The sequence below is a fragment of the Aspergillus nidulans genome, chromosome IV, assembly GCF_000011425.1.
Source record: "Aspergillus nidulans FGSC A4 chromosome IV".
In the NCBI taxonomy this organism is placed as follows: domain Eukaryota; kingdom Fungi; phylum Ascomycota; class Eurotiomycetes; order Eurotiales; family Aspergillaceae; genus Aspergillus; species Aspergillus nidulans.
Genome location: NC_066260.1, coordinates 1,734,019 through 1,759,688, shown reverse-complemented (window position 1 = coordinate 1,759,688; position 25,670 = coordinate 1,734,019). Strand labels below are relative to the sequence as shown.

General features: G+C 49.9%; 8 protein-coding genes across 8 annotated transcripts, besides 1 other annotated feature; 4 read left to right on the top strand and 4 right to left on the bottom strand.

The window, feature by feature from the left end:
* Nucleotides 1-25,670: part of a sequence feature (contig 1.129 1..627835(1)) that runs on past both edges of the window.
* On the bottom strand, nucleotides 390-2,477 carry ANIA_07519 (uncharacterized protein; the record flags this gene model as incomplete). The annotated part of the gene is made up of 5 exons (XM_675696.2): nucleotides 390-886; nucleotides 1,009-1,431; nucleotides 1,531-1,718; nucleotides 1,770-1,903; nucleotides 2,033-2,477. The coding sequence occupies 5 exons, from the start codon at nucleotides 2,475-2,477 to the stop codon at nucleotides 574-576; spliced, it is 1,503 nt and encodes a 500-aa protein (XP_680788.1). The 3' UTR covers nucleotides 390-573.
* Nucleotides 2,853-5,072, top strand: ANIA_07518 (ferredoxin reductase family protein; the record flags this gene model as incomplete). Its single annotated transcript, XM_675695.1, has 6 exons — nucleotides 2,853-3,232; nucleotides 3,285-3,516; nucleotides 3,698-3,819; nucleotides 3,885-3,996; nucleotides 4,138-4,318; nucleotides 4,396-5,072. The coding sequence occupies 6 exons, from the start codon at nucleotides 2,853-2,855 to the stop codon at nucleotides 5,070-5,072; spliced, it is 1,704 nt and encodes a 567-aa protein (XP_680787.1).
* On the top strand, nucleotides 5,654-7,307 carry ANIA_07517 (questin oxidase family protein; the record flags this gene model as incomplete). Its single annotated transcript, XM_675694.2, has 5 exons — nucleotides 5,654-5,860; nucleotides 5,947-6,249; nucleotides 6,314-6,673; nucleotides 6,743-7,153; nucleotides 7,201-7,307. Exons 1-5 carry the CDS (start codon nucleotides 5,707-5,709, stop codon nucleotides 7,305-7,307), a joined length of 1,335 nt encoding a protein of 444 aa, XP_680786.1. The 5' UTR covers nucleotides 5,654-5,706.
* On the bottom strand, nucleotides 8,290-10,204 carry ANIA_07516 (uncharacterized protein; the record flags this gene model as incomplete). Its single annotated transcript, XM_675693.1, has 3 exons — nucleotides 8,290-8,312; nucleotides 8,593-8,730; nucleotides 8,785-10,204. 3 exons carry the CDS (start codon nucleotides 10,202-10,204, stop codon nucleotides 8,290-8,292), a joined length of 1,581 nt encoding a protein of 526 aa, XP_680785.1.
* Nucleotides 10,625-11,437, bottom strand: ANIA_07515 (A4/G1 family peptidase; the record flags this gene model as incomplete). The annotated part of the gene is made up of 1 exon (XM_675692.1): nucleotides 10,625-11,437. The coding sequence occupies one exon, from the start codon at nucleotides 11,435-11,437 to the stop codon at nucleotides 10,625-10,627; it is 813 nt and encodes a 270-aa protein (XP_680784.1).
* On the top strand, nucleotides 16,968-19,234 carry ANIA_10959 (putative glutaminase; the record flags this gene model as incomplete). The annotated part of the gene is made up of 2 exons (XM_050612012.1): nucleotides 16,968-17,460; nucleotides 17,511-19,234. The coding sequence occupies 2 exons, from the start codon at nucleotides 16,968-16,970 to the stop codon at nucleotides 19,232-19,234; spliced, it is 2,217 nt and encodes a 738-aa protein (XP_050467976.1).
* On the top strand, nucleotides 19,494-22,083 carry ANIA_10946 (uncharacterized protein; the record flags this gene model as incomplete). Its single annotated transcript, XM_050612011.1, has 4 exons — nucleotides 19,494-19,599; nucleotides 19,783-19,933; nucleotides 20,030-20,141; nucleotides 20,241-22,083. The coding sequence occupies exons 1-4, from the start codon at nucleotides 19,591-19,593 to the stop codon at nucleotides 22,081-22,083; spliced, it is 2,115 nt and encodes a 704-aa protein (XP_050467975.1). The 5' UTR covers nucleotides 19,494-19,590.
* Nucleotides 22,835-25,222, bottom strand: yap1 (protein napA; the record flags this gene model as incomplete). The annotated part of the gene is made up of 3 exons (XM_675690.2): nucleotides 22,835-23,530; nucleotides 23,585-24,696; nucleotides 24,749-25,222. The coding sequence occupies 3 exons, from the start codon at nucleotides 25,220-25,222 to the stop codon at nucleotides 23,383-23,385; spliced, it is 1,734 nt and encodes a 577-aa protein (XP_680782.1). The 3' UTR covers nucleotides 22,835-23,382.

Sequence of the window (25,670 nt, the reverse complement as noted above, 5' to 3'; positions counted from 1 at the left end):
TCTTTCATTGCCATAGTAAAAGGTCTCCTCAGCTATTATCGAGATTGGCGAGCGATTCCTAATGTACTGGGACGTATTTAGATAGATCTTCATATCTAGACGTGCCGTACGTACAAGAAGGAATCGCTGGAAAGGAGAAAGGAAAAGGGATTGCTGTCATGAGGAAGTCTTACAGGTGGCTCACCGCCGTCAAGACAACGTAGGCCTTGGCTGAGTCACTAAGGTCTAAGGTCCTTGTATGGGCAAGGACCCATAACGTCATGACAGGCAATTATAATCAGACACGCATTAATTATATCCAAGGCCTATCTTGATGGTTCCAAAGGGAATACTAATTCTGTATCTTTATCTTAGATATAGCAATAACAACTCAGCCATTCATTCTGTTGAGATGAGACTCTTTATTGAATTGAACTAGGATTTCTCTCTTTGATTATTGTCTGGAGACCAAACCCCTACAGTACTTGGATTTCGGGCTAGTAATGGTGGATCTAACTGGGCTAGTCTAGTATATAGTCAGCTGCCAACCAGTCGTGTATTGACATCCCTGAAAACACTCGTTTACCTCTGGCATCAACGGATCGAATCTTCGCCGCTACCCTTCTCGGCTATCCTTCGGCCACCGGGAATGGTGCGAGAAACCCTAGGATCCAAATCAGGAAGCAAAGTGGAGCATACCCTCGGCGATAAGATTATCAAAAGTGGAGCCGCTCGCAAAATATCCTCGAATTGGGAAGTCACTACCGAGCCACGGGCCCCTTTGACTCGGGGTGCTGTTGCTGGCTCCATACCTGCGAGGCTGGACAGGCAAGTCTGGCCCAAGACCGTGGGTTCACTAAATTGGTACTCAGCAAGGACATGTGCGACTGCCCGTCTGAGTAATGTTCTGTTCATGAGTCAGTCGAAGACTGCCGTTGGCTAGACCGGCTAGACCCAGCGTGTTCTCCGCAAATAGGGCTGTATGCAGCAACCGCCCCAGTTGGTGAAAAACGCTACTTTGGGCTATACCGAACTGAATCAAGCCGTGCAGTTGCCGAGTACGTATGCTGCAATACCTCGGTACAGAGCAAGACCTGCTCTGTGGACGCGAAGCCGCATTGCGAAACCAGCGAGATCGGCCATCGGAGATTGTACGCTATTCCGTGGTTGATTTCTGGAAACAGGTGAAACGTGCCGTACACATCCAGGTCGCCTAGTGCGTATCGCACCGAAGAGCAGATGGTGTTGAGCGACTGTTCAATTCGACGATAGATGTCGTAGCGGTAGAAGACTGGGAAATAGAGCTCTCCATCTGCTGGCCTAGACTCGCAGTCGGTAAGGAAGAAGGCTGGAAAGTAGTCGAGGCAGCGGACGTAGAAGAGGAGAGTGCTGGAGGTGATGAGTGCCATGAAACATGCCGTCCATATGTTAGCGCTTTGATCCGGCGGCTCCCTATTCCCCGTGACAGTGTCGAGCCTCATATGCTCGAGCTATCTTTTCCAGTGCCCTTGTAGCTGGGACTCCCAGTTGACGATTTCCTCAAAGACGTACTCCAAGCTCTGCGGTAGCGTTTGTGGATATGTTGGAGGATGCCTGGTTTCTCTGGTCGACTCGCAGAAGCCGGATACCAGGCTCACCAGTTTTATGGCTTGGCAGACACTGTCTGGTCTTTCGAGATCCTCGAACAGAGATGGCAAATGCGCGTATCCGTATTCGTTGTTTGCAATTGCTTGGATTTGCTTCTCACATTAGCCGTCAAGGGAGTCTGTGGTCGCCGGGAAGGTACTCACCAGCTGATTGAATGCCCACGCGAGCAGCCGACACCCATGCTTTCCACTCAGGCTGGCCGAGCCCTGGCTTGAATGGGGGCATGCACCCCAGGGATATGATCGTCCAGTTGCGTCCTCCACTCGCCACTCAGGTCCTGTCACAGAAACAGTCGGTCAGCAGCCGGTCGTCGACACCAATCCCATCCGGTAGAGGTTGGAATTTGATATTTAATTGATTTTATTCGTTTTTTTTCTTACTGTGAAGATTCCCAAGAACAACGCACTGGCAAAGACCTCATCCCGGACCGCCGATTCCTTGGTGTCAATTACCGCAGCGAGAGCCGCCAGTGCTGCGCTATAGTGCTTCCTTGCCTGAATCCAGATGGTCTGGGATTGGTGGCGGTTATTAAACAGTGCCAGATACCCAAGACTTAGGACTGAAAGCCGCAGGCACGACTCAGAGGACTTTTCAAGGTAGAATTCCGGCAGGAAGGCGAGGTGGCCGCCGCGGCGGGACTTCTCGACAATCAGGACATATGTCCGCATGAAGCACGATACAGAGACCTCCTCGGGGTTTCTTGTTCGAATGGAAGGGGGAATACGCATAGGTACGGGGGCGGGGCGCGCCGGACGGTGCGAAACCCTGTTGAGATGGCAGATGTAGACGTCAGGACTGAGATCTGACATGCGCACGGGCACGGATGCGTGGGTGCAGAAGATGCAGGACATGCAGGACGTGCAGGAGCGCATGCAGAGACGGGTGTAGATTCAGGATTCCTTGCAGACCCAGGATGCTGCTGGCCGGTCGACGGTGATCCCTCAGTACTCAAGGGCTGATCGATCCACCGAGACGCCGTTGCGGTACGCTGCGACGAGCCATCATACGCCTTAAATGCAAAAGTGTCGGGGTAGCCGGGGCAGTTCCTGCCCAATTTTGTGCACCGATCGCACGCGGGTCTAGTCGCATCGCACTGTATAATATTTGAACACTTGATCAGTCTGGTCAGCCTTGAAATCGATTGTTCAATAGTACTGGTAGCCTAGCCACGACATATCTCTTAACTCTTTAACTCTTAGTTGTACGGCGCTTTCGGTCTCAGGCCAATGTCATTACACTCCCTCAGCTCTGCCGAATATTACTTTGGCCATATAAACCCCCAAAAAAGGGAGGGAAAAGGGAAAACCGCTGAATCTCTTCCCGGCCCATGGACACGGCCATTCGTCCACTTCCAGCTCTCGAGATACCGAATCCAACAGTATCCGACACGCCAAACCCTCACGCGGACTCCTCTTAACACGCTCCACTACGTTAAGACGTATATCGCCCTACCTGCCAGCTTCGGCCCCTTCTTGACGAACCACCAGCAGCTTTTCTGGTACCATGCCATCCCCCGCCGCCTGGACCGTTTGATCGTGTTGGGGTTCTGGGCACTGTGCATTATCCTCGCTTGTGTGGACTATCAGAGTTTCGATGGCAATATTGGGTAATCACGGCCCTATATTTTCGCATTGTCGCTTTCTAACTTGTATATGTAGAATGACCAGCCTTTCCCAGCAAAACTGGCAATACTCCTCTGACCGGACAGGCATTCTGTCGTACGCGTGCCTCCCGTTCTTATGGCTCTTCGGCGGACGCAACAATATCTTTCTCTGGGCGACGGATTTTAACACCCAAAGCTTCAATATCTTTCATCGGCATGTGGCTTGGGCATGCACGCTGCTGGCGATTGTGCACTCGATCAATTATAGCGTGTTTTTGCTTACTACGGTATGTGCGTTCCAACTTGGGCCAGAATGTGGTTTGATGGCGGACTGACAGCTGTTATATTTCTTAGACGGCCGCTGGGACAGTGTCTGGAAGCAGGAGTACTGGTATATGGGGGTTGTGGTAGGGCACCTGACGAACCGTCCTGAAAGCACGAGCAGCTGATAACAGCACCTTTGATCAGGCCACGATCCTTATGTCCTTTATGCTCGTTCAGTCGATGACAATATTACGGCATAAAGGCTACGAGACCTTTTTGATCCTGCATATCGTCTTCGCCATTGTCGTTGTCTATGCGCTCTTCAGGTCCGTCCTGCCCACTACCACCTTCTTTCCACTCTATGCCAACATTAACACTGATCCCGAGATAGACATACTAGCTTCGACGGCACGAAATGGAACGGGTATCTCTGGCCGATGATCGCAATCTGGGCTTTCGACCGGGTCGTGCGTCTCATCCGAATCGCATACTGCAATCTGAACGTGCGTTTTGGGGGGCGGTTCAGCAGGACCACTTCTTTCCTCGTGCAGTACTTTGAAGACAGTGATTTGATCAAGGTTGAACTCTCTCCCGCCTCGTCAATGTTGAAGCCGGCACCAGGATAGCACTATTACCTCTACCAGCCCGTGAATCTCAAAGGGTGGGAGAACCACCCGTTCACTCTGGGCGCTTATGTACCTCCTTCTCTGTCACTGGCAACTGGTAGTGAAAGTATCCAGGTCCACGAGAAACGTCAACAAGATTCTAAGCCGATTTTCTATGCTGGACGAGACGGCTGCGAGACCAATGCCGCAAATCTGGACTGTCTGTCATCAAGCCCAAGCTTCTGTTAGAAGGACCCTACGGACACGCTGCGCCACTGCACACATTCGACACCGTAGTCATGGTCGTGGGTGGAACGGGTATTGCTGCGGCCGTGCCGTATATCATTGACCATATTTCGCGCTCTGGCGGTGCAGCAAAGACGCGCACAACCCGGCTTCGGCTTATCTGGTCGGCCAAGACGAACGAGATGTTTGAGCGGGTCTTTTGTGACGAGTTGGCTGGAACCCTCGGGCATGAGGATATCATGACCAGTTTCTACTGCACTAGCTCCAAGACTTCGTTCTCATCCTCGCCCTCATCTTCGGCTGCGGTGCTGGAACTGTCATTGGCAACGAAGGAGAAGGAGGCGGGCGTCTCTGTGCTCCCTACGGGTGAAAAGTCCCCGTCGAGCAGCAACCTTTCCGGTTCCAGCAATGACAATGCTATCCTCGATGCTCGAGCCCCATCGAGGGACCCTCCTCTCCCCGAGGCGGCGGATGGAGAAGCCAGCGCCAACACCTCCAAGCTCGCAACTGCGAGAAACCCGGTTGAGTTTCTCTCGGGTCGGCCCAACGTCCGCGCTATCGTGACGTCCGAGGCACAGAAGGCGAAAGCCAACTCTTCGCGTCTGGCGGTCTTGACCTGTGGACCGGCACAAATGGCGGATGAGTGCCGGCAGACGGTGTATGAGGTCATGAGAAGGAAGAATGGGTTAAGGGACATTGAGTATTTTGAGGAGGCATTTGGGTGGTGATAGGATGGAGGACTGATCGGACGGGAATCTGGAACTTGGATGGTGTGCATAAGCAGGCCTAAGAATATAAACCACAGAATGCTTGGATTTATATTAACTAGTAATTTATCAGTCGACCGCTGGTCGATCAATGCACGTCTAATGCCTAGGGGGTAACCCAATTAGGGCTATTGCAGATACCACAAACATCGCGAATACCCATTTTAGTAGAATATCCACACTCCCAACCTTCTAGACTTGGCCTGCTTACTCCAAACTATTCTAGAACCCTATGCTTATTACCAGGATCCATGCTCTTGTGACCTCTCCCGCAGGGAGCCTGTGCTCTGTACATTCTGGAGTCAGCTTACGAGCTTAGCAATCAACGCACCCTGAGACGGCCCCCGCACCTCCGAGGCCCCGAACGCCGAAATGACGTAATGACGATCTTTTTGCTTATAGTCTGACCACTAGCAGCTGCTTCATGCTATGGGTAACGGATATGTATATATTCCGGGGCAGGTTCACTGCCGTCGTGTCTTCCTCTCGGTGGGCCATTCCTTCAGGCGCCAAGACTGTCAGTAGACTTTCTGCAGCCCGATTCACAACCACCATCACCACGAACGCCACCACGAACGCCTACAATCCTGCACACATGGCCACCGCACGCAAGGTCCTCCTCTCCCCGCGCTCCGATACAGGGGTCTGGAGCACTGGCATCACCGAATCTGCAGCTAAAACAGCGAGTGCTGCTCTGCAGGAAGATCTGGAGAAACATCATGTCTACTTCAACGATATGGGGTTCCATGGTATACCTCCCTTTTCATATGTACAAATATATGTATATTTGTATATGGATTCATGTATTATAGAAAGAGAACGCTAACTCATGTAGATCACATTGCCCATCAAATTCTCACTCTCTACGCACTGGGGGCTTCACCTGATGAGATCCAGGCTGCCTATGATCGGAACAAGACGTATCAGCGAAAGGCTCTTCCAATGCACGAGGATGTTGTTAACGGCCTTCATCAGAAAGACAAATTCAAGGACGCACTAGGCAAGGAGAAGAATTACCCTGATTTCCTCGAGTTCTTCCAGCGCGAGATCGACAAAAAGGGTGTTGAGGCTGTTCTTTCTGAGTACCTCTTCAAACAGGACGAGAACGCTGAAAGTATGATGGCAAGGTTGTTTGGTGGTACGTCTTTGTATTCCTGCTGTTCATGCTGAGAATCAGGCCCTAAGTGCCATCAAACTGGTAGGCCTGCTCCACCCCATAATTCACCTCGGCTTCGGTATCGAGTTCAATCAGCCGGCCATTATCGCCGAGGCCCTCGCGCAAACAGCAATCCACGAGGACTGGACAGGGCCGCGGTTCCTCTTCCCTGCTGAGCAAGTGGCTGGTGGGATTGGTAAGCCGGGACGAAAGACCATGCTGCAGTTGCTTGAGGAAGCGCAGGAAAATACGAAACTCACCAACTCGGTTCGTTTCGAAGACGGGAACAAGCTCCGTGACGGTGTTCTCAAGAGGGCCGGTAAGGATATGATCGAGCTTGCGGCGCAGTATACAGTGTCGGAAGAGCAGATGGCGGAGAAGTATGCGGAGATAGTGGATGTTTCCGGTACGTTGCCCTCTAATCCTGCTCCAAGTATCCTACTAAGGGAATTTGTCATTTACTGATATCGGGCAGTCTACTTCACGGCAGCCTCCCAACGGCCCACCAAATCGGTCAAGTTCGATTTCTTCTACATCCACACCGTCAACTCATCCATCTTCTTCGCCAAGATCCTGGTCCTGCCTTTCTTGCACACGGCAACCAAACTCCGCCTGCTGGAGATGAAAGGACGCATGGACTTATTCATGTATGTCTCCCGCAATGCGCCGCAGCTGTATCTCGGGGAAGTCACCAAGTACCCGATAAACCAAACCTGGGAGAGTATCATCAAGCAGAGTGTCCAACATACCCATGACGACGGGCACCTTGTCAAGCTTATTCGGGCTCTGAAGCACGGCGAGGCTGTTTGCCGGACTTACGAAGGGCAAGGGAGGGAGAAGGGCCTTAAGATCACGGGGGACAGCTGGCTGAGGATTGGCAATATGGGTAGGCAATACTCCTGTTATCTTTATACTTGTGTTTCGTGCTAACAGTGGTAGTTATCGACTCTGTCCACGGCAGAGGCGAGGAAAAGATGTGGGTGCGATCGACGGGATTTGACGAGGCTTGGGATGCTGTGGAAGACAGAGCGAGACTCTAGCTACCTGCTGTACAGTGACTGTCGACACATTACGCTGAAAAGTGTCTTTGGCGTGCGCTTGACTCAGTAATAGCAGGTATCAATGTCTATTAGATCGCATTACACCCAGTTACGCAGCCCAATGTTGAATGAACAGGCCAACCCTATGCTAGCCCACAGTCTGTGACCTGGCTGCGTAGCACGTGTAGTCGTGAGACGTACCATGTATGTCCAGGTTGTTTAAGAGACTGGCGTTGCCCACTTCACCTAGCGAGCCAACGTACCCGTAGGCATGCACGACACCTCTCTCACAGCGCAAAAAAAATCGAAGGTAAACGAAAATCAATTCCGATACGGGGAATCGAACCCCGAGCTGCCGTGTGAGAGACGGCGATGTTAACCATTACACCATATCGGATTCATTGATATTTGAAACTGAAGAAAAGATAACTTAATTCTGGTAAGCTTTCGCTAGTTTCAATGTTCTTGTGTGCTACTATGAAAGAAGCTACTAAGTGCGATATCCAATCAGAAGGTGGGCCAAGCCACACTTGAAGTTTCCCGGATCTCTTTCCACTACAATACACATGACGATTCAACAGTGTCTGTACTAGTAGCTCTAGTAGAGCAAAAGAATAGCAAGGGTTGGAAGCGACACGCCTTTTTTTTTTTTTCTTGCTTCTATCTAGAGATCCGGCTAGTGTACATAATAACCTTGTTGCAGAACTGATCGCCTATATATATTTGCGCAACGGGACCAGGTCGATGTCTTGGGTCAATAAGTAGGGACTCCGATATTCAAGACTTCTTACTCACCTAGTGGTATTTTAACTAAGAGACCTCTGAGAACTCGTGTTATTGGACCGCACACCATGCACTCAACATGCTGTTGATTGGAAACCCTGAAATCTGTGTGTTCTGCTTTTCTACACCATGAAGGCTAGGTATATCCAATTGATAGCACTACTGTGTGTATTTGGACAAAAGGGCTGCAGTTCAAGTCTCATAGAGTATTGCAGCGGGGATCTGTAATGAGTATATACATTACTGCTGTTATGGTCTAGTGTTTCTGACTACGTCACGGGTTATCTGTGCGGTTAAAACCTCTGCCTGGGAAGTCCAACTTGACCAAGGTATGGATTTTCCGTAACGTGGTTGGTAAGCGAGCTGCGCATGTAAGCGAGCTGCGCACCTGCATACAGATTTCCCATATTTTGACCTTTTAATCAACCACAACGCCTTTATATTAATTATTATTTATTTGGACAAGCATTTCTTCTATGCCCAATTCTATGGCAGGTACTACATGTAGGTAATGCCCGTGCCTTTGGTGTTTGTGCACCTTCTGCTGGTGGCCCGCATGGACCAGGTATTGCCTGAAAAGACGCATTATGAGCTTCCTCGAGCTCTGTAGCCTCTTGTACAGACAGACCATTATCATGAGCTATCTATCTATGCGTACGAGCTCGCTTTTGCCTTTGTATAGCATTTTCAGCACGTAGCGCCCTATTCTCTTGCTCCAATAGTATGCCCTTTTGCATTGCAATTTGACAGCCTTTAATTAGCTGGTTTAGGGCATTATGGGACGGTGATGGTGGACTTTTTGAGCGCTGTTTGAGAAAATCTCTGAGTAAAGAAGCTTGCTTTAGAAGCTCATCAACATTTGCTGGTGTATGTGGGCAAAAAGTGCTTGCCTGGCTGCCACGGCTTCCAGGGGGTGTAGGCGTACGAGCCTGAATACTAAGCTTTGAAAGCACTGGTTCAGGATTCAATGGCACTAGTCCTGCTGCTCGAAAACTGTTTCTGATTGTATCCAGCTTAAATGTGCTGATTCGAGCTTGTGGATAGGCTGCAAGGAAATCAAGTTTGTTAATATGGCTGATGCCAAGCCGCATTTTCTGATCAACCAAGCTGGCGTACGAGCGCTTCAAAACTGCAAAACATCCAATATCAAGTGGTTGTAGAAGATGGGAGGAATGTGCCGGCATGCAGAGTGGTATAATATTATGATCTGTACAGATTTGATCAAACTCTGGTGTAAGATGGCTTCCATGGCCATCAAGAACTAGAAGTTGATATCTTCCGCGCGTACGATGCTCTGTTGACGGGATAAATTGCTTCTGAAGCCAGCGAAGGCTAATTTCATTAGTTGTCCATCCATTTGTACTAATTTCAAATCGCCAGTCGGGCGGAAGGCCTGTAAACCATGCTTGGTTATACTGCTTGCCCTTAAAGATAAGTGTTGGTGGAAGTGCCCATCCAGAAGCACTGATTGACTCAATTGCAGTAACCCATTCACGGTTTCCTGGCTGTAGAACTGGTCTTCGGCCACATGATTCTGACTTGGTAATCACTTTCTGATGTGCACAAAGGCCCATTGCAAAGCCAGTCTCATCAAAGTTGTAGATATCGTCCGGTAGGATCCCGTATTGTTCGATTGTGGCTCGTACGGTGTTAAACCATGCTTGAATAACCTTTGGGTTCTCTTGCTTTGCTCGCTGGCAGTCGTATTGCCTTGACAAGCGAGACTCAAGCTCCGGGTGGCGTTGAGTATAATTATATACCCATTTCTGGCCGACAGTCTGGATTGGGGTGGAACCATGCTTTGCAAGCAGAATATTAGCCATTTCTTGTACATGAGCTTTTGTAGGAGCTGCTCCGCGTAGATCTAAAGAGAGAATCCACTGCTTAAGCACTTCCTCTTCAATCTCAGTCAATTTATGGCCATTTGCGCGAGATTCGGCGCGATTTGTAGTCCCGCGTAGTCGCGTACGTAGTGTAGATTCAGGCACATTGAAGCGACGTGCTGCCTCGCGTATTGATGTAATCTCCTTTTTTTTAATAGCCTGTACAGCCAGTAGGAGCCGACCTTCCTTCTCATGGCAATTTTGGCTTGAACTAACGCGAACTCGGGGCATGGTGGCTGTTGGAAGATAGATGACCGCGTCAGCATGTAAAAAAGTGGTTGGGTGCGCAGCTCGCTTACCAACCACGTTATGATACCTGCTTTACTAGGTTGATCCCCCCTACCCGGAGGAATGATATATATATTGACGAGTATCGTGATTCAGAGTATACACGTGCAGTTGACCAACGCCTGCAAGCGGAGAACATAATTATCCAACAAGAAGAGGTACTCAAGGAGCTCAAAGAAACAGACAAACAGAAACAAGCAAGGCAAAGCTATTTCCCTCGTTCGCTCTGTCCCAGCATCTGCAACTCGATGTTAGGGCTCGGCTTGTCACATGCCCACTCACCGGCATCACCCAAATACATCCTCACTGTATTTGTTGTATGAAATACCAGGCAGCGTTTAGTTTAGTGCAGTCAACTAGAGCCTAGACGTAGCTAACAGTAACCGAGTCGTCGGTCACCGAAACATCTGTAAGAACACTATTCCCCTGCTTAATATCAATGATCGTCGCGCCACTCGGCCCAACAGTCTTCCCATCATTGGTCACCTCAGCACTCGTAAATGTCACGGTGCCAAAATCCGCAAAGGGGACCAGCTGTCCATTGCTTTCGAAGTCCTCGACGATCCACTCGGCATTATACTCGCAGAGATCTCCATCCACGCCACCGGTAAAGGTGTGCGTGACAGTTTTGCCAGTGGTCAGGTTTTCGACTGTCGCGGTGCCAGCGGTAAGTGTCGTCGCGTCGACGGTCACGCGGATGCTGTCACCGGCACTAATGGTGATGCCGGAGAAGTCGTACGCGTAGTCCGGGTACCACTCATACCAGGCATCGAAACTAACCGAGGAGCCTTGAATGCAGAAGTCGATGCCCGTTTGCAGAATCGCGGTGCTGCAGGTATCGCCATCAATGCCAACCCAGGCAGAGGCGCAGTACTGCTTGTTGCGGCTTGCACCCGTTGGCAGGGAGGGAGTGGGCACGGTAAATTCGCCGGTTACGGAGGTGTAGCCTGTGCCAATGAGCACGGCACCGGCCCAGTTGGAGCTGTACTCTACCTGGGTCTCATTGGAGAGGGAGAGGAGCTCAGTGCTGCCGACTTTGTAGGGAGGGTGTGAGGCGCGGTTGGAGGGGCCGCGGCCGCGGAGGGCGCGTGCTTGACGGCGGGCTTCGGTGAGGGGGGCTGCGAGGGCGCCGCCAGCTAGCAAGATTGAGGAGATGGCCGCGATGGAGAGCTTCATCTTGCTCGGTTGCCTGATTGCTGGTTGAAGTGAAGAGTGAGAAGTTGTGATCTGTGATGCTTTGCAAGAGCGGGAATCGAACCTGTATTTATAGACGAGAAGTGTCTTCAAATCTGTACATAACTCTTGACTCTTCTCCTCACGCCTTTGCAAAATGATATCTCATCACGGCCCATGTATGCATCCATGATCCGATTGACTGACGCCTGTCTGCGCGATGCTACCCTCATCTACCTCATGACCGGCAGTAACCAGTGAGGTGCGAGGGAAAAGCAAGTCCACACGGAAGATATCAAAAGTAATTAATCCGGCGACAGTTAGTACAGGCACCATGCATCTATCCCAGATGGCCCTGGAGCATGAAGATAACGAAATGGCGGTCATGGATTGGCTGTAGAAGAACATGCCCTAACTGACCGACACTATACCGGAGAGACCAGCATCTTCCGACTTGGGCAGGTTTGCAGAGTATATAGAACGGAGCATAGGATCACTATACTCGGGTGGCTATTCTGGTTCCATCAGCGTAATCTTCAAAAGTGCGAGAGAGGGGGTACAGGCGTTTTACCAGGATGGCCCGATTGCGATAACGAGCACGACAAGCTTCAGCAAGCTTCGGACAAGCCTCTTAGCGAATAACAAGCAGGCTGGGCAAGCTCGGCAGCAGACTAAAGGAGACCATGTAACCCTGCAGAAATTGATGCAATTTCGGTTGGAGACGGCCTTATCACCCATCCATGCCTCTCTCCTCCCTCCGTTAGCTCCGCTGCTATTTATTCCGGACAGAGGGGAATGAAAAGACTAATCGGCGATCATTGGATCGACTCCAATATCGAATGCCACTCTCCTTGCTAGTCACTCTTCAAAGTGGATGGACCTTGTTGGATTGATAAGCCAACGACGCTAGGCAGCGTGACAGCGAGCGTATAGCTAATCAATCCAAGTTGAGCCTTTAACCTGAATGGCCCAGCAGCCAATGAATCCCCAATCACAGCCACCATAGCCCTAAGGACAATCTAATGCGGGCTAGTCAGTTCCTGCAGCGTCTTAGACATTCGACGAGCATGCGCTCCATGGGGACTGCTGTGCCCCAGAAGCATCATCAGCTATATCCGTCTCTTGCAAAATCCACCGCTTCGGTGAACCGTCTCCCACTCCCGGCCACTCAGATGTATCAGTAGCACAATCTCTTTATATTGGGATAGGCTCCGTTTGGCTGAATTTATCGTTTCATTATACTGTCCAACGATGGATGTTGTTCCGCCTATCAGCCAATTAATGGCGAGACCTTTGCCCCCAACAACAACCGCATTGCATCTTCTAATCGCAGAGCAAATCAAACAGTCCCGTCTTTTTAATGACTCTTCAAATCGCCACCACCAGGTTTCTCAAACGGGGTTTATTCATCCGCCTCGAAGACAACCCTTGACCCCAAAAGAGAGTCAAAATGACGCGAAGCTTGTTCAAGATATTGATTGACTATGCACCGTGCGACCTAAGAGGATGCTATAAACCAGCGGTTCTCATAGAAGAAATATTTGAACGCATTCAATGCAAGGATGTCTTCCTCGAGTACTTCTTTACTTACCTATACACGAATGTAATACCGGAAGAAGAGCGCAGAACAGGCTCGGTTTTCTCTCAAGTTTGCGATTTCTCGTCGTGGAAGAGCAAAGACACAGCCATGGATATAGTCGATAACCTGCAGAATATCTGATTGATACGTTTTTCATGCCGCGTGAGTTGATGGCGGCGGTGGGCTTAATTTATCCTGGGATGGGCTAACTTTATGACTTGTTGTGATTAGGGCGTCACAATGGAAACACGTCAGCCTACACCTGTAGGGTTATCTGCAAATCAAAATGCACCGGCTGGAACCAAAGCTGTTTGTCTAGGTTATGACAAGAGTGCCTCAAATGTGATAACTATTGCTGTGTTGTCTCCCGAAGTTCGATAGAGCTGAAGCGAAAAAGCGGCTTGAGCAGAATGAGGATAGCAAAGATGATGATGGAGTGCTCTTAAGAAATCAAAGGAGTGACCAGCTTGAATCTCTAGGAAGTGACACATATAATTTCTCATTCTCTTGCAACGGTAGAAGAGTCAGAATTGGTAGGTGGCCCTATTGGGTGAGTAGGTGCATAGATCCTTTCTTATTATAACCATAGAGTGAGCCAAAGGAAAAAGCTGCTTTGTAAATTCTGGACATGTTCTACCCGGAAATAGGGCCTCTTAACGCAGGCCCAGATTGATAGCCCCTACAATGCTTTGAAGCTAGCCTACAATTACTGTCGGCTGTTTGAAGAGTTTTGAGATATATTTCGAACAGACAGACCCCAGTATTGAGCGCACATTTGTCATCAACCCTCCTGAACAAGGACCGTTATTGCGCGATCCTCTATTTCCAGTCATCAGGGAACTTCATCTCACTCCTGAGCTTACTATTGATCCACCCGCTACTAAGCTCCTTAGGGTTCACTGTGCAATTACACATATTCTGAAACTCAGCGGTACAGGAGGGTATATAGAGAGAACACTTCAGGAGATAACTCAAATCTGCGTCAGAGCGGATGGCTCTATAAATCTAGGACGCCTTATAAAATTGCGACTGGGAAACTGGTCAAATGCATTAGCTTTCTCCTAGCTCGATTGCCCTGGTACTGTACCTAGGTTGTATGATGTAGCAAACAGACCTCAATTTATCGTCTTCATATCTTTCAATGATTATGCCAGCATGTCGAAAGTGACCTTCAGCGCTGCCCTTTCGCACCAAGAGTATAGACACATGCTTGCGGCAAATTATCGAAGCCCTGATCGGGCCAAGTTTCGTAGTATCTCCCAATCTCGCTTGATATAACTCTTCAATTCAGCAAAGAATCCCTCAATAGGTTCATGTCTGGTGAGTATGGCGGCAGGAACAGTAGTCTAGCCTCAGAGCGCATGTGCTTGATTCTCTCGGGTGCTGGAAAGATGAATTATCCATAATTAGCACAGACTCTGGCTCTGACCATTTTCCGCAGTGCTGAAGTAGCTGCCCAATACATTCTCAAAGACAATAGCATCCGTTGAGGCAGTGAAGACATGAGAAAGAAGTATACCGTCTTGGGTGCAGGCAAGTAATATCTGATAACGTTGGCCACGATAGAATTTGGCCACTTCTTGGACTGGTGCCATTCCCAGTGGAGACCAACCTGTCCTTCAAATACCTATTCGCTTATCACATCCAGACTCATCAACGTGAAAAGGTTGGTATGAACCAAACTAGACAGCTTACGGAAATAGAATCTCGTAGATCAGGCTTCTATTCTATTGCTTTTTGCTGGGCCTTCTTTGGCGTCCAACCTTCGGAGGAAAGGGTCCGTTTTATGCTGAAGGCGACACTGAGATACCGAATTCGTCATATAGGCAGACTGCCATCTCTTCCAGATATAGACCGGACTTTTGTGAGGTGATTGCGGAGATCTCAGCATCAGCGGAGTTATACTTCGTGGTCGACCTCCACGGTTCAGTGGTGGGCTTTCGCTACAGAATAAGCGTAGGTTTGTACGAATAATCCTAATAGTACGTTCACTGCACTCAGTAGTATCAATAATCTAGGCAGTAGTAAACATTTTCCGTTTCATATCGTGGATAAGCATATGCTTCCAAGGTTCAAGGTGGCGTCCTATGGTGCGCAGATATTTGCGGTATAAAACCATGCGACAGTATTTACATTAATTGTTTCAGCCCAGTAATAGTACAAATCTATGTATCAAATATAGCGGTAGCCATATATGGGATTATGCACTGATTAGCTCCTTGACCTTAGGGCTCCGAATTAAGCTTGTCTTGCTGTGACCGGAATGAGTTTCGACACTCACTGTATCTATCCTTGCTAGGTTGCCAGGCCATGCATAGCAAGAAAATTCTCTTATTTTCTAGACACGCGGTAGCTGTGAGCTAGGGAATGAGTTACAGTTCTCATCCAGGAACATTGCAGTGTATTCAAAGTCTCTAAGGGACTCTGCAGCCACGCGGGCTTATTTATGGCCCCTGAGAGTGAGAAAGTAGTCGATCTATCATAAGGGACCATTCGAGCTGAATTACCTGTCGTACTGCGTCGGTATGGCAGTGGAATGAGCAGTAGGACTGAGACGATCCCATGTGTAGAAGGCTAACGAGCCTGCTTCGGATTCGGTATTAGAGAAACGATCGAGTCTCTTAAGGTATAGTCTGTCTTTGCCCGTTATTTTATCTTTTCTTAGGGGCTGATTGATCACGGGCGATCCAGCCGAGTCCTGATTCCAAATACCTTGTCTCTCTCTGCTAATTTTCGATCTTCTGGATGGTTGTATGAGGGAGCTTCAAAAAGCCTAGGGCTCTGGCCAGTACAGTGGGAGGCTAAGGTGGACTTGCGCGAAAGGGGCAAAGGTCCCAACCTCTATCACAACTGCTGAGGGAATTGTTGCCCTCTTGTACCAACGCCGACACGGTCAGCTGTAATGTCCTAGGAGACGAGAAACCCTGACGAGGCCCCCAAACCACTCCAAAAAGCCGAAATTAGATCAAGAACCTGCCTTGTCCTTTTTGAGTCTCTAGGAGACATTTTATAGCCGGCAGGTATCAGAAGCTTTCAGCACCGACGTAAGTTCTGGTAGCAATGACTTTCCTGGTTTAGATCCACAGGCATTATTTGATTATGATCCCCTCTTATTATCCACCGTTGTAACACTGAGTGACCATGACAGGTTCATTCGCCCTAATCCTCGAGCTGAGGGGAGGGGTTCAACGAGCGCTTTCATTAAAACGGGTCGCCAAGCAACAAGCGCTGTAGGGAGAGCCGCTTAGAGTAGATATATCTGAACGTCGGTATCCAGACTCAAGCAAATGATGCATAGGATCTGATATGAATATGAGCGAGGAGAGATCACGGTGAATGGAAGATGGACGGCTGAGAGACGATCAAGTTCCATGAGCGACAACATATTGCAGGCCCGTGAAAGAAGCCGCGGGCGGTCTGCGTCTTGACTCGCATACGCGCGACGCCGTCGTTATACCCTGTATAAATGTATAAAATATATCATTGAGGGCAAAGAGCTCTTTCACGTCTAGAGTTGAAAAGGCAAAGGCACCTTCTGGATTGCTGATGTTTCGAACCTATGAAAAAATGGTAGCCTGAGGCCACTCTCTCGTCTAGTTAGGGAGTCCATTCGTGAGTGGAGGACAACATAGAGAATACTCTAATTTGAAACAAGGCAAGCGCGGTAAGAATAGACCAATCCAGCACTGTTGGCTGATATGGGGTAGATGGCGCATGCAGTTAATTATATTTCCCCGCACGCATCCCGTCTCCCAGATGTACCCGACTCACCATCACTCTTGTGTCAGTATTTCCATACTCTATGCCATCTCGCACCCTCCAGGTACTCTATTCTAGCTCATTTGTGAAACAGAATCTCTAACTGGATTTCGCTTACGCACCAGAACCACAGCGATGACGAAGCATAGTCGATGCTAAGCAGGATCGACAACCTCTCCACTTATAACACCTGCCATGCCGCTCCCTGCTGGGTCCATGGCAGAAGTCCTCCGCCGCTGGAGGAAGCACAAGTTCAGCATGTATTTATTCCTCGGGTGTATCCTAGGAATCGCCTTACTAGCTACTGCGACGCTTACCATACCCTTGAGTGAAGAAAACATCAGTTATCGACCGACGCGGCCTCCGTCGTATCCTTTGGCTGTCAGGAACCCCTACCTCTCAACATGGATGCCCAGCGACCAAGTCCATACTCTGCCGTACGCAGAGCCGCAGTTCTGGGCTGGGCAGAGTCTCTCATGGTCGGTAATGGCGCGGGTTGACAACCGAACATACAGTTTGATGGGCATCACGAACCCCGGGGATAGAATTCATCCTGCCGCCGTGCGTACTGCGGAATATACTGCCACTCATTCGATCTTCAAGCTTGCTGCTGGCTCATTGGATTTTACATTGGACTTCTTCTCTCCAATATCTCCGTCCAACTATCTGCGGCAGTCTCTTCCGTTCAGTGAGCTTGTCGCTTTATAGGTAAATCTACAGAGCTGATGTTGGATTCAGGCTACTTGACTGTCAACGTTTCTGGTGCCGATGCGAATAACGTCCAAGTGTATACTAGTATTGATGGAAGATGGACTGGAGTAGAGCAGAGCACTGTCCGCGACTTTCATCGCGAGGGAACTACTCTAGCCTACTCCCTTAACGTGAAGGATGCGATTCCCTATACAGAGAATAGTGATATGGCCACCTGGGGAGAAGCAATACTTTCGTCGCGTCAAATCCCGCAGTCCGAGCTTTCCTTTTCGTCGGGGAGGCGCGGAAGAGTGCGTTCCCATTTCGTCAATAACGGCAGGCTATCCCGCAGCGACGAGCCCTGGGCTCCTGGTGGAATTGTTGCGTTCTCCCATGACCTTGGAACTGTCAGTGGCGAACAATCCGTGAACTTCGCTGTTGGCTATGTGAGGGAATCGGCTGTAAACTATCTAGGAAAGCCTTACACAGGATACTATAGGGCTCATTACCCCAACACCTACAAGGCGTTGTCGCATTTCTTCGATGATTACCCAGCTGCGGTTGTTGAATCGAAGATTGTCGATTCTGAAATGGATGCTCAAGCGGCCGTTGCAGGGGGAAGTAAATACGCTGATATTGTCTCACTTTCGGCCCGCCAGGCCTGGGGAGGAATTGACCTTACCATCCCCAACGACTCACTCAACGAAACTGAAGTTCTGGCCTTCGTTAAAGAGCTCTCTAGCAATGGCAACCTGAACACGGTCGACGTCATCATGCCTGCATTTCCCATTTATTACATTATGGATCCGGACTATATCCGTCATCTGCTAGAGCCGATGATGCGGTACCTCGCGGCTGGTCGTTGGCGGCTGCCATATACTATCCACGATATGGGCACGCACTATCCCAATGCCATTGGACACGATGACCAAAAAGCAGAGCCGATGCCCATTGAAGAGTGCGGCAATCTGATGGTCCTCGTTTTGGCCTATACGAGGGCAACAGGAGATAGAGCCTGGGCTAATCAGTACATCGACATCCTGACGAAGTATGCAGATTACCTGGTTGAGAACAGCATCGACATTGAGTTGCAGCTATCCTCTAACGACGCTGCCGGACCGCTTGCCAATGAGACGAACCTGGCCATCAAGGCAGCAGTTGGGCTCAAGGCATTCGGCGAGATAAGCGGACTGAGCGAGTATGCGCGTGTTGGTGAAGAGCGTGCCAACCTCTTCTTCAACCAAGGACTAGGGACAGACGGAACAAGGTCTCATTTCGTGTTGCAATATCCCGATAAGCCTACCTCATGGAAGACCCCGTACAACCTATACCCAGACGTGCTGTTCAACCTCAAAACATTTCCCAGAGAAGCATACCAGATGGGAAATACGTTTTTCAGAGAGGTCCGGTCAGAGTATGGGGTTCCGCTGGACAACCGACAGGACTGGGCCAAGTCTGACTGGAACATGTGGTTAGCGGGCACCTTTGACGATGAAACCACTCGTCGGGAGTTCATTGACGATCTGTGGGCGTTCGTATCTAATGGTAAACACAACTGGCCATTCTCCGATCGCTATGTTGCCACATCAGCCAAGGGTCGAGAACCTGGCCTTCCTGTTCTGTGCCGCGCGCGACCGACCGTTGGTGGCCACTTTGCCTTGATGGCCTTACAGGGACCAAAGTTTCTCCAAATTGCTGTCAACAGCAAGCTCGAAGAGACATTGCGAGCGACTTCTGACGGGTTCCCCGAGGAAGTGAGAGAGGATCTTTAGAAGTGCAGACTCTGTCAGTTCAGCAAAGTTTGTAGATTTCCGTCTCGTATATATGTGCTCCAATGTTATTGTAGATTGTATTTATGATTGATTATTTTGTTTACTTTTCCTAATAGCTCTTGGAGACGCTAAAGATGAAAAGCTGAAGTTGTTCGATGTAACTTATGGCTACTTGTGGCTTACATAATCGTAGCTCCTTCCAGAGTTTCGATCCGCTTGCTGCGTTTTTGCTGTTGCACCTCGTCTACCAACTGACTTTCGTCTCTCAATCGTCCCTCCTTCTTTTCTACGTCGCTCCTCATCTTCTGCTGCCCTCTTTTCCCCTGCTATACTGACCCTTGGCTTGCTTCCTCCCCATGGCTTCTGTAAGTGCGCTGTCTTTGTTGTTGTCGGGCCCCGACACCCCCAACCCCGTAGGTGGGAGCTTAGCTGTCCAACGTCATTCTCTTACCTTGAGGTGCCCACGCGTCGGACGACTCGAGCGCGCGTCAGAACTGCTTTATCTTACCATGAACCATGATGCTAATCAATTCCGCCTCCTTTTGTAGCCCCGTCCCCCTCACAACTTCGCTCCGCAAGGCTATCCCCTCCCCAACGGTGCCTCCGGCCCAGTCCCTGGAGCCGCCCCTCTACTCCCCAACAACGGACGCATTATCCAAAATGGCCCAGTAAGAATTTTGTGTATTGCAGATGTGCGAGGTATGTCCCTGCGCAATTACCTCCGATGTCCCATTGTGAATAATGCAAGATGGACTGGGGAGCTAACTGGAGACTTTTGCTTTTTTTCGCCCACAGGAAACCTGAAGTCTTTGAATGAGCTCGCCAGACAAGCCCGCGCAGACCACATTATCCATACCGGTGATTTTGGTTTTTACGATGATACTTCGCTGGAGCGGATTGCGGACAAGTAAGTGAAAGAGCAGGGACCAACATTTGGGCTTTTAACTCCGACTTGAGCATTGGTTAATTTGTTTTGACTTGCTAACACTGCCTGAAATATTCGCAGGACTCTTAAGCATGTTGCTCAATATTCCCCCTTGCTACCAGAAGGTGTGAAGCGCGCAATTGCTCAGACCCCTCCTCAACAGTCGATCAAGTCGCGGTTTACGCCAGACCAGCTACCCCTTTCAGAGCTACCCATGCTGCTGGACAAGCGGCTGACACTCGACGTTCCCGTATATACCGTCTGGGGTGCGTGTGAGGATGTTAGGGTACTGGAGAAGTTCCGTTCTGGTGAATACAAGGTTGATAAGCTACACATCATCGATGAGGCCAACTCACGGTTGCTGGATATCGGCGGAGTCAAACTCCGTCTGCTTGGACTGGGAGGTGCGGTTGTAATGCATAAGCTATTTGATAATGGCGAGGGCAAGACGACTATTGCAGGAGGCCAGGGAACCATGTGGACGACTCTACTGCAGATGGGCGAGCTAATCGACACCGCAAATCGTGTTTACGACCCGTCGGAGACTCGTATCTTTGTTACCCACGCCTCACCGGCCCGTGAAGGAATGTTGAACCAGCTTTCCGTGACCCTCAAAGCCGACTTCTCGATCTCCGCCGGACTTCACTTCAGGTACGGCTCATCTTACAATGAGTTCTCTGTCAATCCCTCGCTCGACCACTACCGGGGCAAGCTAGCCGCGTCTAAGGCCTCTTTCAACGATGTGTGGGAAACCGTGCGGGGTGAAGTCGAGTCCGCTATATCCCAGAACGACGCTCAGAAGACTCTATTGGAGAATGCCCTTGGTGTCGTTGAGAAGATGCCATCAGTGGCCAGTGGTGGAAACCCCTTTGGAGGACCGACCAACCCTGGTAGCGGCAGTGGCCAGGTAGACGAGAGCGCTTTCAAGAACATGTGGAACTTCAATTTGGCCGATGCTGCTTTCGGATTCTTGGTCCTTGAAATCGAGGCTGGACGTATTGGAACGGAAATGCGTGCTCAGGGCTTCAACTTTTCTCACAGGACCGGCAAACCTCCAGTCTCTGGAGCTCCCCAGCCTGCCGCTCAAATGGCCAGTGCTCCTGTCAGCGGTCCCTCCCCTGTTAATGCTGTACGTCCCAACGTTGCCACCCCTCAATTTGGCCAGGCTCAGGCTATCCCTACTCGTGCGGGGCCTCCTACTCAGCAGCCCGCACAAGGCAAAGGGCCCGCCGCTCCCGCTCGTACGTCTCCTGCTCCCGTCATCCCTAAGTCTGTGACGCCCCAGCCCTCGACGACTCCGGCTGTCTCTCAATCCGTTGACTCCGCCGAATCTTCAGCTACTCTTGACGCCAACGGCTCCACGCATGGCGAGAAGCAGAGTGAATCTCCGGCCCCTAAGCCGGAGCGCAAGCAGAGCAACGCCCTCTTCATATCAAATGTCGATAACGAGCAAGCCGCACGTGATCTTTTCAGTGAGGAGGACAAAGCTAAGCTGCAGAAGGTGGAGAAATGGGGCAAGTATAACCATGTCGCCACATTTTCGACCGTCGAGGAAGCAAAGGCAGCTCTTGATCGCCTTCCAATGGAAAATAAGAAGCCCAGCCCTCCCGGTCAACGCAAGCCCAACGTCAAGTTCTTCGAGGACCGTGGCAGCCACCGAGGGAATGCCGGCACTTGGCAGGGCAGCAACCGAGGCGGTAGCAACACATCACAACGCGGTGGTTACCAGAGTGGAGGGGCTAGCGACAGTGAAACCGGTCGCGGACGAGGCTTTGGCGGGCGAGGCGGCGGCCGTGGGCGCGGTGACCGCGGACGCGGTGGACGAGGAGGCCGCGGCGGGTTCAGCAAGGGCCCGTCGGATTCGTCCGCTCCATCAACGTCCACACCATCCGGTGACAAGCCAGCTGCATCTGGCGACGCCTAAGGCATGACTTTGACCTATTAGCCTGTTTTTGTCTCTAGTACTTTGTATTCCCACTTCGCTTCAGTGTCATCTACCCCCTTTTCTCGACCATATTGGTCTTCTACCTTTCCACGTCGTGATGTGTTAAAACCAATTCCACGGTTCCCAGAATCCTAAGTTCATTCGTGTGTAATAAAATTATTTCACTCATGCTTGATTAGACTTCTGAGTTGGAGTCTTTGCCCACCGTCTTCACCCCTGTTGGTGATCCTCCTACATCTGCATACCCGTAGCTTTAGAATCCCGGACGTCCTTAATTGAATGTTGTTATGTTTTCCTACAAACTCCATACTCACAGGGTTTACGTAGTTCTATTCGTTTATTTGAAGTTTGATTCTTCCCGTAGGCTTGTCCGCCTTTTTCCAGGTCGATGGACAAACTCACCTTGAGCTATTTGAATATGACGATAATGTAGGCGGGGCTCACTCTTCCCGACTGGGCTTCGATCAAGCATAGACCTATGCGGCTCGTTAGTCAAACTATCCTAACATACTCAATCCAGACCCTAGAGCAGGCTCTCACCCGTTATAGTGTACAGTCCTTATTAATCCACTCTAATCCAGTTGAGCTATGTCTAAATTGTTTAAGGGGGGCTTACCTTACCTCGCGTTGATGATGCTTACGTACCGACTAGGTAAGGGGTAAGGATTGTCTTATGAAGTTATTAATTCAAAAGATACTGTTCGTTGAGCACAATAGGAGATAACACATTGTACGAAAGACAATGTCATATATAGGCAAGTGGCGAGTAGTAAGCGAATTACAATCAAAGACAGACTAAGACCAGACTATACCATATGCACCACACCAAAGTCTCGTAACTCCCCGCCAATAGTTGCGGTGTGAACGAACGCGAGCGCCTGTTTTCTGCTGTCCGGTTTTCCAGTACTCACATGTACGTGTTCGCCGAAGGAAGTCCAAAGGTGACGGACAATATGTTCCACCTGCAACATGGCATAAACCAAATAAGTCAAGCTTCGATGGTGTACAGACCTCCAGTTTATTGCGCGTCAATCCACCGCCCATTCGCCTAAAATCAAGAAAGGGTAACAATAGAGAAAGAAAACATCCGTAATTCATTATTCAGCACCGGCTCAAGCTGCAATTGTTGTGTGTCCCAAGTAAAAACGACATAGCTATAAACCCGCTCGTATCCTTTACTCCAAGTATTCGTCGAGGTATCATATCGTGGGTATCCGTAGCGTGTGAGAAGTAGATATTCCATAGTTGTTGGTCAAGCGAATCGAATTGAACAATCGACTACACGCGGCCAATGATGTCATCCACATCCCTCTGGTTAACGACGACACCACCTTCCGAACACCGAGCCTTCGTGCGCAGTTCTGAACACAGATTGTCAACGTCGATTTCACCGTTGCGGAACTTCTCCATAGATTGCAAACGGTCCCTAGAGAAACAAGTTAGTATATACATGGTAGCAAACTGTAACTGTAGACCGTACCATATCTTAGTGCAAGATAACATTTGAGCCTTGTCCTCACCGGGCACAACCTCTTCCTCCTCCTTGTTATCCATTTCCTCAAGTATGCTCTTCTTCTGTTGCGCGCCAAGGCCAACTTCTGTAAGATTATGTGACGGACTACCAAGATCGGGCAACGGGAACGCGTCGTCAAAGAACGTGTTAAAATCCTGCGACAGAACGGCATCTTGCGGTTCTCGCCAGTCTCCAAATAGCAGCGGGTCGAACTGGCCGCCATTCTGCTGAGCCATGAAGTCGATCCCAGGAACATTATCTGTACTAGATGGTGCATTGGGTGTGTTTGTAGCACTCTCACTCCGTTGCCTCACAGCTGGAATAGGATTGTTGATGTTACCGCATGCCATGCCCAATTGCGCACAGAAAGACTTTTCTCCGTCGATGGTACAAGTGTGCCCCTCGTGGGATTCCTTGGCCTGATTGTCCGGAGATTGCACACTGGGCTCTGGCGAGGTACCACTGGATGAGAGGAACTGGTGTGAGTCTGACGAGGAGGAGGGGGAATCAGAAGTTGATGTATCGTGCCCTTGTCCTGGTTGATGATAGTTGTAGACGCTTGAAGTGTGGCTTGTCAAACGACCATCTGCAGTAACGGGAGACTTTGTGGCAGGGTTGTTCGATGTGACCGTCTTGGGTGAAGCGGAACTTGAAGCCCTGCCGTTAGCCGCCTGTAGGGCAGAATGTCGTAAGATGCCGGGTATGGGGGTGTCGTCTTTCTTGTTTTGATTGGTCTTGGCCACTGAACCATTGAAAATACGGCCGCCAGGGAGATCCCCAAACTTCGGGAAATCGAACATGAAATCGTTATTATTGAGTCCAGACATGCGGTTGGCATTGCCTGGATATGAGTTGATAGCCGAGAGCGCGTTCCCTTGTGTCACCCAGGAAAGGCGCTTGCGGTACTCACGAAGTTCAACTTGCAGACGCTCTACCTGAGCTTTGAGGAGGCCATTTTCTTGGTTGGCACTGTCAGATGCCTTCTGTAGTTCCTCCACTTTCGCTTCCAGATCCTTCAAATGTTTCTCCTTACGCTCACGGAATGCTCTCTGCGCAGCACGATTCTGTGCCTTGCGTTTCTGCAGGAACCATTAGTGGTCATGTCTATCACCAGTGACCGCCAGTACATACCGAAGTAGGCTCTGACGTCAGGGGCTTTCTTCCTGGCTTCTTCGACGTTTTATCATCACTCTTGTCATCACTCTCCCTCCTTTTCTTTCCGTTCACCTCGCCATTGCTGTTTGAATCCTTGCGTTTCTCACCGACCTCGTGATCGTCTGATGTTGCACTCCCAGGTAGTTCGCCAATCAGGTTCTCGGATCCGGGAAAGTCCCATTCTAGTTCGGGGTTGAAGTCAAGAAAAGGGCTCTCATCATAGTTAAGATTATCGAACTGATGGGAACCGTCGAATGCAGGAGAGGTATTGAAGCTTCCCGTGGAAGCTTGACCTGGAGTATTGGTCGGATTCGTACCAAGCTCCGGCTTCTGAACGTTTTGTTTCTGCTTCGAGGGCGGATTATTCGACGAAAGAGCGGCTAAGAGGAGGTCCTGCTGGTCAGGCGAAAGGTAAAGACCGTGTTGGTACAAAGAATTGTAGTCGGCCATTATGGATATGCTATAATGTACAGTTTGACTAAGCTCTTAAGGAAGGAAACGATAAGATAGAGGTTCGGTCCTGGAAGAGAGGTTGCAAGCGTATTGGTGGTGTAGTCGGGCTTCCTACCCGTTTGCTGGCTCAATGTGGACGGCCAGACCAAATTGCAGTGCCAGCTAAGACTATGACAGTGCAAATGCTCCGCCCGGTGATTTTGGGACGTCGATTCGGCCGTCAAGGACGACCGAGAATTGGTATGGAGCGACTCGATTCGAAGAAGAAAGTGAAGCGATATCTGTTCTCAGCCGCTGAGGATGCCGAGCAGCAGAACAAAGAAAAAATCGACGCTTTTTTGAGTGAAGTGGCCGGGCTAAGAAGTGAGACTGCAGGCAAGAGGGGTCAAGGAGAGATATGAGGTCAGAAAAAGAATAGAGACACCAGACTAGTGCATCAGATAGC